The following is an 18,897-nucleotide window of genomic DNA, read 5'->3' on the forward strand; positions in this document are numbered from 1 at the left end:
ATGCAAAAAAAAAAATAATAATTAATTCATTCAATTTACTCAATTTTTTAAGGTAAGTGGTTGCAATCAATTTATTTAAGCTACATTTTTTATTTTACTTTACTAATCTTTTTTGTTTAAATGTAGCTTAAATAAATTGCTTCCAACCACTTACCTTAAAAAATTGAGTAAATTGAATTAATCATTTTTTTTGTGCATTATGACCCTTACACTGTTATCATTGACCCATTAAATAAAGTAAGTAAATTGAATGAATATTTTTTTTCAGTGTGGTTTACACCACATCCTTACACCATGATATTACTTGCAAGGCAGATGGTTTTGGGGAAGTGATGTTGTTTTTTTAAAGATAGCCTTTTATTGGCCAAATGTTTGGATATCCCCACACGTTCAAGATGAGTCACTATTATTTGTGGTCTGTTTTGCTATAAGAGAAATACTTTTTAAATATGATCCTCAAACTGTTCATTGTTGCTGCTCAGCTTTTAGGATCTGTTTTAAATATAAACTTTAGCAATTAATTAGGTATGGGGTTTAATTTAAGACTTTATTATGCAGATGTTTATGTATCACAATATCACAAAATGTGCCTGATTAGTGTTTACAAAATGAAAGCAGACTGTAGTGTATAAATCGAACATTATTGTTGGGGAGCACAATGGCACTCTGTGTTTTTGTTGTGGAGTGCCAGTGTGATTTAAAGCTGCTGACAGCACCAGACGCTTACATTGCAATCAGTTCTCACTGTCTCTCTCTCTCTCTGAAATTTGTGTTGATGGGTACAGCCAGTCTGCCTAGTCTGGATTTTGTGGTACATGCCAATTTCTGTACCACAGACTTCCTCATCGAATCAAATCAAATCCCTTTTATTGTCACTCAACCATATACACAAGTGCATCAGTATAGGTGATCAACCGATTATATCATATAGACATCAGTTATACACAGCTGATTTACATATATTTACACACAATACAACAAATTTACATTTCTATATAAATAATTATCCACACAAACAATGTACAGATAATAATATGTGATTTACAGCAGAATGGAATGTTTACATTTTAAATATGTATTTGTTTATTTTAAACACATGAATAATTGACACAAAATCTATTCTGTGCAGGTCTGTTTTACTTTAGTTTTCTAGTCTCTAACAGAGGTGACCAGCAGTCAATGTGTGTATGTGTAATAATTGTGTCAGGGGACATGTGTTTAGTTGTTCTTCTCTGTCTGGAAATATCCGGCCCCTCTTTCAGTGGAGTTGTTTTTGCAAAAAACAGAACAAATCTCTGGACTTTGTTGACAACAGTGTTGTCAAAGGTCTGTTTACATCTTGTTGGATTTGTAGCCCTGTGTAGGCCAAAACACAGAGAGACATCTATAAATGTCTAACCCTAATCTTTGCAAAAGCAGATTTAAAACTATTGTTAACACTCCAACAATTTGTCATTGTGAGATCTTAAACTCAATTAAAAATACTTTTCTTACATTATCTACAGCTTTCCAGATGTGTTGTAGGCTACTAACCATTTTTTTTCACCATATATCAAAAAAAATAAATAAATCCACAGTCGAATTGTGATCCCATGTCCAAAACATTTTTGTGGTGCTTCCATAGTATTATTTTTCACCTATATGTAAATCAGTGGTGCCCCAGATATGCTTGTTTACAAACATTCGTCAAAAAATCTTCCTTATGTTCCTCAGAACAAAGTAATTTTTACAGGTTACATAATTACTATTTTTCAGTAAACTATCCATTTAAGCCTACGTTGGGACCCTGAGAAAGCTCTTTTTCCCTTTAACAATACCTAAAGCATAGACCTAAGATGTTATTTCAAGACTGTTTGCTATCTCGGCTCAGTAAGTTCTATTATAAGAACCATCCCTCACCAACCCAGTTGGCGTTTTTCGGTTTCATTCGTTGTTTTCCGTAAGACTTCGTCAACCCTTTTCCCACCTTCCGCCCATCTAGACGGTTGTGGCTAGAAGGGATAGAACTAAAGCCAAATCTTGTGAAATCTCGCGGAATGAGGGTTGCTTTCATACTAATCCTACCCCAAACCCAGCCTTAAACCCCAAATTTCACGGGATTTAGGCCGTATCTGTATCCTATCTACCCAGAACTGCTGTTTTTCATCCTAATCCTACCCCCAAATTTAACCCTAAACCCAACATCTCGCGAGATTTGTACGTAGCTGCATCCCCTCTAGCCAGAACCCATCTAGACACTCCGGGCTTTATGTCTGGTCGCTGTGGACGTGAACTGCCATGCGCGGTCGCCATGTTATCGCGCTCTCCTCCCCCTTTCGGGGGACTCGTCACAGGCAGATAGCACTAGCACAGGCTACATTACAAGGAGGCAGCTGGTGAATAGGATCAGACTGAGAGAGATTCGTACCGCTAACGCTGGACTAAAACAAAAGAAAGCACGGAATGGACTAAAGCAGGACGGCGCTGAGTCGCTCGGTTTCTCTCTGCCATCTGTCACCGACTGACGGACTTCGTTTCGTGTGATTTCGCGCTTCGACCACCGTGATACAACAATTCAAAATGCGCCTGGGCTGGCAGTTTGAACTGTGATGGGGAGACACTGTGTCGTTGTAACGTTGGATATCGATCAGCTTGTTTATCTTGCGTCGATTTCTACACATTTCAACTTGATGGATCTAGTGTGTCGAATTGTTTTGTGAGGAAATACGTTTAAAAACAAAAGCCGAAGCGCATCGGTGTCGGCTAGTTTGCTAGCGACTGTTAACTAGCATTGCTGTTAGCCTACTCCTCATGGTGGACATTTAAATACACCTCAAGTGAATTTATCGTCGCCGTTATAGTAAAGTGTTGGGTTTTATGAGGAAATTACTTGAACAGTTTCAAGTTTCTTCTGATAAAGAGCTTGTCAACACGGCTGTTCTCTTGGGCTGTATTTATAACTCTGTCAGAGACTATACTGTAAAAATGAATCACCACGACCGGTCCGGTGACTCCGCCAGCGCCCGTAAAATGGTTTACCCGTTGAACTTACCCAGACGGGAGAGCAACAGCACGGTGGGTGGCTCCTCTTCTTTGACAACTTCTGGAAGTATCAGCCTTAACAGCAACAACATAATGCTGGGGGACGATTATTCACAACCTGTGATGGTTCAGTCTCAACCACCGGCCACATCCTCACATGGGCCTCAGAACCCTCCGCAGAGCCTGAATATTCCCATGCAATCAACCATGTTACCCCAAACTGCTGTGGCACAGATGAAAAAGAAAAGTGGCTTTCAAATCACCAGCGTTACCCCGGCTCAGACATCTGTCAGCACCAACAACAGCATTACTGAAGACACAGAGAGTTGTGATGACTTGGATGAATCCCACACGGAAGATCTATCCTCCTCTGAGATCTTGGACGTGTCCCTTTCACGAGCTAACAATGCCGGGGGACCGGCAAGGAGCTCCTCTGAGGAAACACTAAATAACTTCCATGAGGCGGAGACCCCAGGGGTTGTGTCGCCCAACCAACCACCTATCCTTACCCAGGCACACCCACATAGCGTTATGGTTAACGGAACCGTTCACCAACATCACCATAATCACGCACAACATCCTGCTACATCTGGAAAAGCCCATCCTACTGTCGTGGGAGCTGGTGGGCCACAGGTCGGAATACCAATACCAGTGACATCTGCTGTGACCTCAAGTTCTGGAGCTTTGGGCCAGAAAATGCCTTCAAATGTGGTGGGAATTATGGAAAATGCCTCTGTCGGCACTACCAGTGTCATCTGTCAGCCTTTGGCTACTGTTGCCTCAGGATCTGGAGTGATTTCTGTGGCTTCAGGTGCCACTGTTAGCACTGGTAATGCTCAAACAAGTAATGTTTGTATGTTGAATTCTGCCGGTGTGCCTGCTTTGGGTGGCAAAAGTTCCACTGGAAGCAGTGTAAATTACGCCACTGGATTAAATAGTATTAGTAACCAAAATGTGAACTTGACACAGATTCAGAGTGGAATTATTGGTGTGGGCATCACCATGGCAACCACAGGTACCACTGTTTCTAGTGTTGCTGCAACAGGCGGTGGGCAGGTGGGGCCAGCTGTCATGGGTCAGCATGCGGCGCCTGTCCCCTCTGTCCCTGTGCTGAATGCCCCGCCTCAGGCCCAAGTGCCTACCCCTGCCTCCACCAGCTCACGTTTCAGAGTGGTTAAGTTGGATTCAACCTCTGAGCCTTTCAAGAAGGGTAGATGGATGTGCACCGAGTATTACGACAAGGAGGGTTCGAATGCAGCATCCTCTGAACATGCCCCCATTACCCGAACAGTGGAAAGCATCCGCCAGCTTGTGCCTGAAAGTGTGGTGTGCCAGGAGAGTGGGATTTCTGTCAACAGCTCTGCCAGCCAGAGCAGCGGTGAGACTGGCGGGCCCTCAGCTGTGCAGCAGACCTTCCAGCATCCTTCCGCTCAAAAGCATGAATACTCTGCTTCTAACGTGCCCATGTCGCACATGCAACCACAGGACACGATGCATGGATATATTAAGACTAATGTAGTTACCCCAATGCCAGCGAGCATTCAGCAGCAGGGCCAAGCAACTATAGGAGGGTTGCAGACCACTTTAGGCCATTCATCTACGTCTGTGCCCCTTCATATGCCTAAATTAACATACGCCCAGGCAGCGCAGTCCTCTTCTGCTCAAACTCTTCCAGTGGTTACCCAGCAGCAGATGGGTTACCCACCGGCACAGCAGCCAGCGGCACCAGCCCAGGTAACATCGGCCCATGTAAACCCCTTAGGTCATGGAGGCAGTGTACAAGCTGACTTCCCTCATTCCAAGCAAATCATCAACACTGTGGCACCTGGATCACACGCATTGCCCCAGCTGTCAGCATCCATCCCAACTGTAGCAGCGTCTGGGAACGGACAGCTGATAACTTCACAGCAACCTGTGCAAACCCCTGCTGCTCAACCACTTCCTCAAGGGCTTCTGCAGCCACAACAAACAACCACCCCTCAGTTGGTCCAAGTGCCCACTGGTGGTGTCATGCCTCAGCTTGTGCAAACTGGGACCGGTCTTATACAACAGACCCAGGGGCAGCAACTCACCCCTCAACCTTCTATGGAGCAACAATTACAGCTCAGCAGTCAAGGCCGCGGAGCCCAGTTTATCCCGTCTGTGACCTCCGGCCTGCCCACCCAAAACGTGCCTCCAAACATTCAGAGTGATCCGCAGTCCAGTGTGGTCCAGAACAGCTCTAAGGAGGCAGGGACGCAGCCTGCGGGTAGCGCCTTGCCCTTTGTGATGCCGCTCGAAGATGCTCAGCTCCTTCTGTTACAGCACCAGGCCTTGCTCGCACAAACCAAGCCAGCCGGTGGTGAAGGTGGCTCTCAGGCCGCCGGCTCCCGTGGTCCAGATGCCTTATCTGCATCAGCCAGCCTGCTGAAAAGCCTACCTGTAGATGGAGAGGAGGATGGGTATGTGGTTTTTTTTTTACTCTATATACTCTTTTACTGTTTCCTTTGTGTTGAAATTTACATCTTGAGTAAATTAGCAGCTGAAGTTTGTAGGTTTGAAGAGGCATGGTTTAATGTAGTCATATAAGCATTGTAGCATGCATTAAATGTCACAGCACAGCTCTAGGTTTATACACGAGAGCAATTAGGGTAGTTTTATATAAGCATAAACAAAAAATAACTACTGGACTTTTCCTGTCTTAACATACAGAAGGAAGATGCTTCAAAAAGCATCCTGAGTTGTAAAGGCCTACTTCAACATGTCTTAACTTTGTGGTAAATGGTTGCTAAATGATAGTCACTTTTGTTTTGTGATAGATCATTTAATTTAAAAAATAATGCTGTGTCTTGAAGATACGTCTTGTTGAAATCTAGAAAATAGTTAAATCCTTGCTTTTTGCCATTTTACTGCACGGTCAAAAAGTAACTTGGATATGAAAAGTCTGCATTTAAGTGCTTTACTTTATTTTCAGATTGCAATTCATGCACATACTGTTAAGACAGTGTGAAATTTGTTTGCAAATGTTAAGATTTGTCTTAAGACATTAAGAGTAAACAGACAGATGTTTATACTGTACTACATTTTATGAGCTTTTCTATAATGATGTTGGTGTGCCCGACCGAGCTTGTCTAATATCTCTGGGCTGACAGAGTTGTCAGTAATATGACACTGCTTAATAAAATGCACAGTTTTGTCTCGGAGCACATTGTTTGTGACACTATTTCAGGTCATAATCAGTTTTAAACATTTGATAAAGTGGGATTACAAGCAATTTCTTTGTTTTAGAATTTTTTATCTGTATGGTTTCAGACAAATCATCAAATCATCTTTGGCACTAATACAAGGTCACACTTGTATTACATAGTTGATCTCTGGTTTTCAGTCGTTTTGGTGTTTTGTTTTTGTTACAATTGTTGAATCTGTTTAATGTATTTTTCAGCTCTGATGCTATATTGTTATTGAAGCAATATTGAAAATCTATGCCTTAATGTTCTCATAGTTATAAAAGTCATCAAATTACATTGTTTAAGAAAAATTTTGGCGAAATAAGCACATTATAATTATCATATTTATAACGTTCCTTAAAGGGATAGTTCACCCAAAAATGAAAATTCTGCATCATTTACTCATTCTGTCATTATTCTAAACCTGTTCGAATTTCTTTTTTCTGATGAACACAACAGAAGATATTTTTAGAAATGATGGTAAACACACAGCATATAGTGTCCATTGACTTCCACAGTAGGAAAAAATATTTTGAAAGTATTGTGATAAATGATTAAGAAAATATTTTAATAAATGATGGAAAGCACACAGTTGATGGTACCTATTAAATTCCATCTTATTTTTTATTCCTACTATGGAAGTCAGTGGACACTGTCTGCTATGTGTTTACCATCATTTTTCAAAATATCTTCTTTTGTGTTCATCAAAAAAAAGAAATTCATACAGGTTTAGAACAACATGAGGAGGAGATGATGACAGAATTTAAATTTTTGGGTGAACTGTCCCTTTAATTCTATCCAGGGTTTCCCGCAGGAAATTTGTTAGTTAAGGTGGTAGGGTTGTGCGAGTGGGCAGGCCGGGGCGTGGCAATCAAAGGGGCGGGGCGTACGCGTCATGATGAAAATATTTTTATTTAAAACACTCAAATAAAACTCTATTTTTGTAGAGACTATGACATAAAATGAACACATACTAGATTATTAATGAATTAAATGTTTTATCAACAGGCTAGTTATCCTCCAGACATTGACGGGCCATGTCTTTCTCTCTTTTCGGCCATGTGGCGCGTGCCCGCTCGCAGTGTAAAGCACGTCCACGCTATTCTCCGAGATGCACTTGACGGCCTTTTGTGCAGCGAATCTTTTTTTGGACGACCTTGTTAAGGTGGTAGGGTATCCCAGCTTAGGTGGGCCGCCCGAACTTAAAAGTGCTGCGGGAAACCCTGCTATCATCAGCAAAATCATTGTAAAATAATATTTAAACAGTGAATTTGTTGTCCAGCCCTAATTTCTTCAGATTTAAAAGAACAAGTTAATTGTTAAATTCGACTTGCCGTGCTAGATTTTTTCTATGCAATATGGCAGTGAAGAACATCTTGACTCTTAAGCCTTTCCTGGCTTTGTTTTGGACGGTTATGTATGTATCATATCTGTTCATGTTGACAGGTGTAATGATTTTGGTGTGATTTGTGCTTTGGTAGGGGACGGTAGAATGGAGAGCTGGCATTAAAAATATATTTCACCCAAAAATTAAAATTCTGTCATCATTTACTCTAGGGCTGGGATGATTAATCGAGATTCATACTAATAATGCCTGTCTGATACGATTCTGAATCACGAAGGTGATATTATACACCGCTCTTTCATGTATTATGGCTCTTGTATCAGTAGGAAGTCCTTATCAATCAAAAATCACTGTGATTGAGTCGTTTATATCATGCATTTGAAAAAGCAACACTTGCCAAACAAATCATCATAAATATTCTTTAATATCATGAAAATACCTGAACAGATTTGATGAACAGCGATATAAATATGCATATTGAGGCTTTTGCATGATGACAGTCATCGTAATTCATTGAGAAGCATAGCAAGCAGAATCCCACAATTTATCATCCCATCCCTAATTTACTCACCCTCAAGTTCTTCTATACCTGTGCAAATGTCTTTGAGGATATTTTAAAGAATATTTGTAATCAAGTGGATCTGGTGCACCATTGACTTCTATAGTAGGAAAAATAATACTATGGAAGTGAATGATGCCCCAGATTTGTTTGGTTGTAAATTTTTTTTTAAATATCTTTATTTGTGTTCAGCAGAACAAACAAATGTATACAAGTTTGGACTTGAGGGTGAGTATATGATGACAAAATTAAAATTTTGGGGGCGAACTATCCCTTTAAAGAGATGACCAAGTTTTATCCTTTTTCAGTCTTTTGAATGACTTTCAGTCAGTTTTGTTTAAGCCTTAAGGTCACTTATGTTGGATGAAATCATTTTCTCTTTTTTATGCTCAGAAGTGTAATAGAGATTTGTTTTTGTTTTTAGTGCTTAGCTCACAGTCTTGATTGGCAACCTTTATATAAAAGGATTAATATCTCACATTTGCTTTTCCCCGATGTAATCTGCTGTTAGCAGCGATAAAAGCCACAGGCAAGAGTCCTGGTGAATTACTCATTGTGTGAGTGATCAAGTAGATTATCTCTCCAATTAATAAGAGCAGAATGGGAATGGAGAGGAAAAGCTTTTACTCTGTCAGACCAGATAGCGTGGCAGACTTAAAGCGGTTTACTCACACCCATGTAGTTAAAACCCAAATGTTTTTTCACTTCTGTAATATCCAAATATTTGGGCTGATCTTTGCCATCCAGTCTAAGTGAATAGTGATTTATATTTTGCCAGATATGCACACAGGCAGTGTATCCCAAAAAACAAAAGCATCAAAAAAGTACCTTTCCAATGATATTCTGAAGTAGTCTTTTGAACACATGAGGTTTGGGCAAGTAATTAATGACAGTTAAAGCTCCTGTTCACCTGATAACATTTCCCTGTGCTCAGATCTCATTTTTGTTCAGGTCAAGCCCTTCTGTGATCGGTCAGATAACATCAAAAAGCAAGTACCATTTGGTGTCAATGACGTCAAACATGGTGTGATGCATCTTAATGCACAATTTCTTAGTTGAATAACCACAAGATTTGAGAGCAATTAAATGCATGGCTTTAGAAGAGCTTTGCAAGTTAATAACATGCACATTTGGCTGCATAGTGGCTTGAAAGACAGAACATTTTGTAGAGCTAGAACAATGTGAGGATGTGCGGGTAGTATAAACATACATTTTTTGGGTAAACTAATGTGTGTTTTAGACATTTATTAGACATCAGATGAGTTACTCTGCAGTTCCAAGATAAAGTTGTATTTTTTTTAGCCCATAGGAGTCTCTTTGTATGCATGTCTTTTTTTGGATGATGTCATTTGGATTGGAACCTGTCTTTCCAAACTTGAGAGCATAGAGCACAAAGTACAGTAGAGACTGAAAGGTAATATGGGCAGAGACTGCATGAGGTCAGCTGAACTGGTTTCTCAGACACATTCACAACAGACGTTTGCGCTTGTCTCAACTCTTTTCAGGTTTAAAATGTGCTGGCTTTTATGTTCTTTCCCAGAGGTGTTGCATACGATCCTCAAATGTTTTTTTTTTAATATAATTCTATATTTATAAATTCTTCAGAGCACTGACAAAGAGCTTCATACAATTGGATACGACTTTCCATAATAACCCTTAATAATTGAAACGCATCTATTACCACAACAATATAATTATATTATTAACAATGAGTGAATAGAAAAAATGTAAACAAAAATAAAGATTAATAAATAAACATTAAAATAATGCTCAGATTTACTATTAAAGTACATTTATAGTATTATTGTTGCCTTGTTTGACAATGAAGAATCATTTTCTGTTGTTCCAAAAATAACTTAATAATTAAATTAGTTCAACAATGGGTTTTATATCTTGATTAAAGACCTCATTTAAGGTTTTAAATATCAATGTCCAGTAGTCACTTAGCTTTTGGCAAACCCAAAACATGAAAAAGTCCGCTTTATCTCTTTGGCATCGATCACACACATATTTGTCAGCCTTAAGGTCATTTTGGAAACTCGATAATATACATACACTTGTGTAGCAGGTGCTGTAGATTACTTCAGCCTATTAAATGCGCATGTGGTTGTCATGTTCATCTCATCAGTAAAGCCTGCTCCTTGATTAGTAATAAATCGCCATCACCTGGGCTCCAGACTAACTTTTTTTACTAGGAGCACAGTGGCCCCCAACTAAAAATTTTAGGGGCGCAACCAAGAAATTTAGGGGCACACACCGTTAATCAACATGCTAACCAAATATTCACATTTCTACAAATTTCCACTGTATTACTAATAAATACTTTGATGATAGATGCAGAAAGTACAATGTGCTGTTTCAAATTCACTGTCACATCAGAAAAAAGGTCAAATTTACTGGTCGCACATGTGCGACTGGATGTAAAATTCAGTGGCACACTCTCAAATTTTGGTGGCAAAATGCCACCATTTGGTGGCAATCTAGAGCCCTGACCTGCTTTCAGATGGAGCAGCATTTACTACGCATTAATTATCACAAAAGTGTCATCTGTGATATGTATGTGATATTGCCGAGCTTGTGTAGTAAATGCTGCTGCATCTGAAAGCAGGTGATGTCGATGTACTACTAATTAAAGGTTCCATTCTTTCTGTGTTTTTGAAACTTTGATTGTGTTTATAGTCCGCAATATAACGTGTTCATTTTTCACATGTAAAAAACGTGGTATTTTTCACACCATTTTCTTATCTGTATAGCGCTGTTTTCACTGTCCTAAAACGGGCTGATATCTGTCTTGTTCTATTTAGTCCCTCCTACAGAAATACGTATCGAGTTCTGATTGTGTAGTTTGTTTAGTGTGCAACTTTGCTTGCCGTTAACTTAGCTGGCGACTGATGTATTCCTGTGGGCGGAGTTTAGTCAAAAAAAAATTCTACTGACGTCATTAAAGCAGGAAATAAAGGGCTGTAGTCCAAACCGGCCGTTCGCTGTAGGCTTTAAAAGGCGAATTCTGTTTAAAGAAAATATATCGCCTGGCAGTGAACTTTGACCTATAGCATTTTACAGGTATTATTTATGCTCTAACAGCAACATTACACACTAACTAAAGCTTGAAAAATGGGATCAGAAAGAACATGACCTTTAAGAAACCGGATTTACTGACGAGATGCGCATGACTATTGCATGCGATTTATTGTGCAGCCCTATTTGTTTATGCCAAAATACGTCTTTTGCCCAACACATTCACATGTAAAAATAAAATTATTATGACGCATTGTGCCTCTACACAAAGCATAAAGGGAAGTGTTAGTGCACGGCAACACATTTTTTTATTACCTATGAGGCATATTTGCCTAGTGGATATTTTCATCTGGCCCATTTAGCCAGCCCCATTTAAGTGCTCTTTGTACAGCTAAACAGAGACCGAGCAAAACAACCACTGCATAGCACGTTTGTTCCTCTGAGACTGTGGCATTGTCATGTTTTAGCACACAATTAACCTCCTGCTTTGATCCGTTTGATGCAATCATGGCCTGTTTAGTGTTGTTTTCATTGCTTTTATAGTGTTTGTTTAGCAGTGAGCGGAAATAGCAGTCTGCATTCAGAGATTGATGGAAATTAGTATTTTTTTAATGTATGATACTATATTTGCATAACCAAGCCTCAGCCAGGGCTGCTCAATTATGTGTAAAATCAAGTCAACTCTCAAAAGTGACTTTGAAAACATGCAGTTATTTAAAACACTGCTGTTGTCCAGCCAAGCTTTAGTTAGTGTGTAATGTTACTCGAGGCAAGTGCTGTATCGTGAATAAGTAACGGCTAAAGGGGTTGCAGGCACTCCGCTTCGCGTCGTGCCTAACAACGCCCTTCAGCCGGTACTTATTCACGATACAGCACAGCCTCTCGTACCTTATTGCTTTTATAAAACGGTTACCACACAATATTAAAGTAAAAAAAATATTAGTGCAACTTTCATGAAGTTAAATCAATAAAAGCATTCCTTCCGCTAGAAAAAATAGTCCCAAAGCTCAAATAAAAACAACAAACTGCTCTCAGACTTTGTCTCATTATATGTTTATGTGTTGCTAAGGGTGTTGCTAAGGGCGCAGTGATATTAAATAGAACCGTTGGGTGAAGCGGTCATAGCAGTGGTTTATTGTGAATAAAGCACACCTATTGACCAATCAGAATCAAGGATTGGAACTAACCATTTTATAATTAACCTTTTTAACTTGTGTTAAGGCGGGTGTACACGGTGCGATTTTTGCTGTCGTAGGGGTTCGCATGCGATTTTTTTCCTAGGGAGCAAATCTATCATGCTCGTATGGTCGCGGCTCGCACCGTGTGAGAGGAATTACGAGCCGAGCCGAGCAGGTTACGAGCACCTTACGACCTCCCGATAATTTTTAAACATGTCAAAAAAGTTCGGGAGCTGTCGGTATAAATTCGTAGTGTTGGTGCGGGTGTACGAGACGATCTGCCAAAGCACTTGAAGTTGACCAATCAGAATGTACAATACGCAGAAGAAGAAAGACAAATGTAGCACTGCTACCTCAAATATTGATGACTACTCTATAGCTGGCTATGTTTCGCGCACATACACACTCCGGTTACCGGACATCATGACAAATATGTACAGGTCCTTTCAGTGACGACCTCTTGATCAGCTTATTTGCCTGAAAAAAACCTGTCATACGTGTTTTTGTGATGTCGGGTCACAGCTTTGGATGTGTGTGGAAACAGGAGAGAGTGTAGTTGTTTTAGGCTATACCGCTGTTCTGATAAGTGCTACCACAATGCATTAAACGAGGCTGATATTAAAACTTTTTTGTTTTACTTGTTGATTTTTCTTTACTTGTTAATATGTTTTATCATTATTTACAATGTAAACATACAATAAGCCAACTAAATTATGTAATAAATACATTTAAAAATTATTAGACTCCGTGCAGAGACCACTGGTTTAAATAGTACAGGATGTACAAAGAATGTCGCAATTTTTGTGTAATCCAAGCTGTGCCAAAGTTGCTGTAGTTTTATAAATGATTGGATATTAAAAGGGCTGTCGCGACAGAAAAAAGCAACAGAATGTCCATGTTTAATAGGCTAAGATATGCATTTATTGAGAGAGAGTACATAAACATGATGATCATATGCGGAGACGATGTTTCCCATCTTATTATGGAGCTTCTGCTTTAACAACTGAGCTTGTTCGGTATTTTTACCCACATATATATTCTTTTACATATTTTCGACCAAAGGAACAAATGATATAGCCCAGTGTAAGTTATATGGTAGCCTTAGCTTGTTTTGAAATGATGAGAACATTTAAATGACTAAAAATGTAGGCTATCTCTGAAACTTTATTTAAATAATGATTACTTTGTTTTCATACTATATTTGTATTGCTATGTATTAATTTACATATAGGCCTACTGTGAAAATGCACTATATTAATATGCAATGCCTTCTGTATGGCATTTATTTTGTGCAGTTACAGGAGCATAAATGCTGCGGTCTCACTTTTACGTCAAGACACCGCATTGACCAAACATTTGCACATAACAAGCCTAGACAATGTGCTTTATATTAAATTAAATTATTTTCGTTTTACAAATTAATATTTGGCTATAGATGTGTTGTCTTAATAATTTAATTATAAAGGGAAAGGCGTGTAACGTTAGCTTGCGTTTTACCTCATTGCTCCTCATTCTGCATTTACAAATAAATAAATAGGCCCACTGAATGTGTTTTTTGAACGGTCATATTTATAAAAAAGCAACAATATATGTAACATTAATAATAGCAATATATAGATATTTACTTGGCACTACAAACATGATATATTAAGACGGTAAAACCGCATATGCGCTAGCACGAACAATCACTGCCAGAGAAATTCCTTCACCGCCACAGCACTAGACCTATATTGCAATTTCGGAATGCATAAATAGAAATACAAAAGAACAGAAATTCCAGGCTGTTTTATATACTAAGCCAATATCTTTACCCTATTCTTTTTGTTTTATTTTTTGTACATTCTGCCACAACGAAATGTAGCCTACTTCATCCTCACAGGTGTGAAAATGCTTACGTCAGAATTCGTCAAGTCGTACAGTAAAATCTTGTCGTGTGTGACTGCGTCCGAATTCTTTTCGTATAAACTCACTCGTGTCGTGTGCGAGAGCTCACGACGTTCCGACCGTCAGAATTCGCACCGTGTACGCCCAGCTTTAGGCTACACGTGTCAAAGCAGTGGTATGCCTACCTTCAGAACTGCCTTACAAACACATCAGTCTAGTGGCATGCAGTTCATATTTTAATTGCACAATAATTGTTTTACATCCATTATCTTGTTTTTGTGATTGAGTCAAAAATTTTAATTGAAAATAAAAAAAGATTAATTGCACAGCCCTAGCCTCAGCATCTGTGTTGTAATTCATTATGACCACTGTTGTTCATTTTTAATATCAGAATTAGTTAGTTTGTCTTAGGAAAATACATTTTTATAACATAGATGGAAGACTTGGGGTGAAATATATTTTTGAGGTATACATTTTTGATTTAAAGGTCGCTTCTGTTGCTTGCCTACTGAGAAATTCAGCTTGCTGCTCTGAAATAACCGGTGTTATTCATGTTGGTGCACAAGCCTGTAAAAGTTTTATTCTTTCTTGTTTTGACTTCTAAGCGTCTGCATGTGACGTGAGTCAGCAGAGCTGGAAAGCTGCCTCTTTCTGTGATTTTTAGAGTGGGCAGGAAATCTCGTGTGCAACCTTGAGCATGTGCCCATGTCAAATTCTTGCTCTGTTAAACTTGTAGATTTCCTCCGTGTATCACAAAGCTGGTTCAGGAGAAAGTGCGTAGTGAACGTTGGTTGCCATAGGTACTTTGCGCAGTGAATTGCGTGAGCCCAAGAAGGCATATTTATAGAAAGCTCGGAATTATAAAGTTTGAAATGTGGATACTTTTTCTGACTAAATTGCATCGATTACCTGCAGAAGGCCTTTTAATAACATCTTGGAGCCATGTGGATTACTTCTGTGAAGGATAGATTTACTTTTTGGGGGTTAAAGTCAGAAGTTGTTTCCTTATCCCTGTTATATTGTTTTAAAGCTTGGAAGAACAAGGACGTTTACTAAAATACTCCAAATGTGTTTGTCTAAAAAAATGATGTATCTCTGATTGCTCGAGGGTGAAAAAATCATTGGGTAATTATGATATTTGGCTGGAGTATCCCTTTAACTGTATATCTTTAATGCTTTTTTTCTTTGGTTCACATTTATATGATTGCTTTATAGTCCTTGACTTTATTAATAACCCTATCAGGTGTAATTCCATAGGGATAGCTCCATCTGTGTGGAATATTTTTTTCTCCACCACCTCCCATCCGTGCCACAAACACCATGTGCACGGCAGATTATCTGTCAGTCAAGTTCTCACCTCTGCACAATTTTGAACTCCTAATACCAGCTAACAAGCAAACAGCGTGGGCTTGTCAACTAATTAATCATCTAAAACCACCTGTGTCTCTCGGTCAGATGCTAGTGAACGGACAATTTTATCAGCCATTTTTTTTTAACCAAATGTTTTCTAATCAAATGTGCAGGGACTTGAATACCAAGAACACAGTTTTCTTTGCGTTCACACCACCCGGGTCACTGGTAAAGGTGAATTGGGCGGTATAACACCACAAAATCAAAACCATCTCAAAAGAGTTTTGCACCGCTCGGTTTTTACTTCCTCTCTCTGTCACATGACGGTTGTGTACACACCACGATGTGTCCGCATATACTTGATGCATCTGGCCTGGTGAGCTTTTCGGAAAAAAAGTGCGCAAGACCCCATTTTTTTAACTTTGTGCATGGCTCGCATCTGAAAATAAGCGACCTGACCGCTATTAGTTACCAATTACTCACATATCCACCCATTGGATGTCCTGCCACAAATAAACTGTGTGAGTGGGAATGTGTGTGGGGAAACACTATAAAGTAAAAATCAAAATAACCCAAATAATTTCTTATTACGGGTGTCACGCCTTGCTTTTAACATGAACATAATTTATGTTAAATTGCCTTTTATTTGATGTAATTTCATTTGACTGTAAGATATGCTCTGGTCATGGTGGGGTTAATGGTTGCTCCTGCCACTTCTACCCCTCTGTCCAGGGTAATCCATGTCTCTTATGTGAGGAGGCTGACTGATTGCTGGGCTCTGTGTTTGGCATACACTGTTCATACACTGTGCCGCTGTGTACCATTAGCACTGAGTCATTGTTTCAACCACATTGCCAGTGTCGCCTGGCCGCCAGCCATCTCGAGCTTTCTGTGTGGACCCCCACATGCTTGCCTAACCCTGTCCTTTATACCCAACTGCCCGCTTGTCTGAGCTGCCACCGAGCTGCCATAGTAACCGGCAGTCCTAAACCCTCTGGCATAGCCTATCCAGAACCATTCTTCATAATTCTCACAATACCGCAAATACGCATCTGTCATTCAACAGGGGCTATGAATTTCTTGGAAACTGTTTTAAAACTGTGCCATTCTCCTTTTTGCTGGAAATTTGAATCAAATTCATTTGCTTAGTTGTTTGTGGATGTGTAGAAACAGAATAGATGCAAATTTATCCCCTTCTTCAGTTTAGTCTCTGGCAGAATGACAGTTGCTGTTCTCTGCCATGGTTGCATGAATAAAGAACGGATCCCTATGGAGGGAACTGGGGTTTCTTGCTTATTTGGTGCTTATTTCGTTATCTAAGACATTGTGGAAATTTTTTAGCGAATACAGAATGTTGATATTTACTCATTTTTATATTTTCACAGGCCTCATACTACGCTTGCTGGACTGAGGGGGCAGTTAGGAATTTTGGGCAGAGACTAAATCTGGGGGGGGGGCAATGCCCCCTTAGCCCCGTAGACCGGACCTTGTATTTTTAGTATTTGTCTTGGGCAGCAGTACTATGCTTGGTACTTAGGTGGGCAGTGCTAGTGTTTCAAACTGTATCAAAAAGCTGGTGATTTCTTTTCCTACTGCACTGTCCCATGGGTCTTCTTGCCATCTGTATTTGGTGGATTAGTCTCAGTCAGGGACTTTCCAGAAACGACCCCCTAAACAAATCAGGCACTGCCCTTGTTTTCTAGTTAATGGGAAGCCTGGGTTATGTTGGCCTCTTTTCTAAATCTAGGTTAGGTGCCATATAAGTAACATTGCCATTTGTTTGGAAGAAATTTGTACCAGTTGTCTGCTATGTGATACATGGACAAACTTAAAGGAATGATCAGAATCTTTTTTGCATCGGTAGAGCAATCTTGAGCCTCCTGCATTGCTTTTCTTATGGATTGTAGATATCAATATAGTTTAGGGGTGTCACGATTCTCCAAATCCTCAATTCGATTACATTTTCGATTCTAAGGTCACGTTTCAATTCTCGATTTTTGTTTTTGTTTTTTGAAAACACAAAAAAAATGCTATGCCATTTTTAGACTAGACTGTTATGAGATATAATATCTGACCTTGAACACTCATCACGTGATTTTTTTTTTCCCGCTTGTCAAGCCGACCAGACGTGAAATGGGGGTGTGGCAGCATCAAAAATTCCATTTTTTTTTTTTATTGGAAGTTTGAGTTTGTGACATAATTTTGATTTTAAATCGAAACCGTGACACCCTTAATATTGTGTAGTTTAAAGTGTGGATGCGTTGTTTTATTGGAATGTATCAACACATCGTATCTAAAATGTAACAAAAGTTGTAGATTGAAACGTTTTAAATGTATATATTTTCTTTTACGATCAATGTTTCAAATCTATAATGATTTCTAATTAAAAGCGTGTTAGAGTCAGACTGCAATGAAATGTTTAGTCCTGTTTACTGGTTATTTACATCGGCCTTGGGTCCTGTGACCGCTATAAATGCGGTTTAATTTGGCTCCTACACATTTTTGGATCTGATTAGTCAAATTACATTTAATGTTAAACATGCATTTGTTACGTAAATGTTGTGTCCTGGACAACATCTGTTTGCTTAAGTACAAAGTAATGATTATGCCAAAACAAGCATTTGTAACCTTAAAACACTGTTTGATATGAAGAATTTGGAAGTCTTACAAACATTTCTATGTCTGACACCAGTATGTAGTGACTCAGCTTATGTGAAGCATGCACGTCCAAAGTCCGTTTTGTTAACGCAAAGCCATAACAACAAAATGAGCATTCTGCTTCATCATAATAAGATTAAAATGCTTTGAAATGGTATGCTTTTCTTTTAAATGGCCATTTAACATTGGTTTACCAAAGTTGTCCTCATTATGTTTTTAACTATTGTTAAATTCAGACCAATAGCCATGCTTTTAAAAATACTGGCGTAGTTCATTCCAAAACTATGATTCTGTTGGTGCTGTTGCAATTATATTTAACTCTGACTGTCAGTACATTGAAAGAGCAGTGCTGCACGTACTCATTCCTCTCTAACAGTCCTCCGAGGGCTACAGGTGACTGGGTTTTTTGTCTCGGCTTGTTTAGGTGTGCACCGCCAGAAGCCGCCTGACTGTACTGGGTTTGGCCCTCTTTAAATTAGAGCCATGTCCCCTCAGGCAACCCAAACACGCGCATACTTACTGTTACCGTTTAAAACCCTGTACAGAAAGCATTTACTTAAAACATACACATTATAGACTTCATATTACCTGCAGTCTTAGAAAGCACTGTTTTGTACACCGTACAAGGTCGTTAATTCTACACATCAGAATGTACACTACTGTGTACACTCTTGCCGT

At 39.3% G+C, this 18,897-nt stretch overlaps 1 protein-coding gene across 1 annotated transcript in view; it reads left to right on the top strand.

The window, feature by feature from the left end:
- Positions 1-2,297: 2,297 nt before the first annotated feature.
- The window catches only part of tsc22d1 (TSC22 domain family, member 1), a 54,806-nt gene continuing 38,206 nt past the window's right edge, over positions 2,298-18,897 (top strand). Inside the window, exon 1 of the mRNA XM_065293009.2 lies at positions 2,298-5,462. Within this exon, the coding sequence (XP_065149081.1) occupies positions 2,857-5,462 (2,606 nt within the window). The 5' untranslated portion in view covers positions 2,298-2,856. The remainder of the gene's footprint in view (positions 5,463-18,897) is intronic.

The sequence above is a fragment of the Paramisgurnus dabryanus genome, chromosome 15 (assembly GCF_030506205.2).
Source record: "Paramisgurnus dabryanus chromosome 15, PD_genome_1.1, whole genome shotgun sequence".
Taxonomy (NCBI): Eukaryota; Metazoa; Chordata; class Actinopteri; order Cypriniformes; family Cobitidae; genus Paramisgurnus; species Paramisgurnus dabryanus.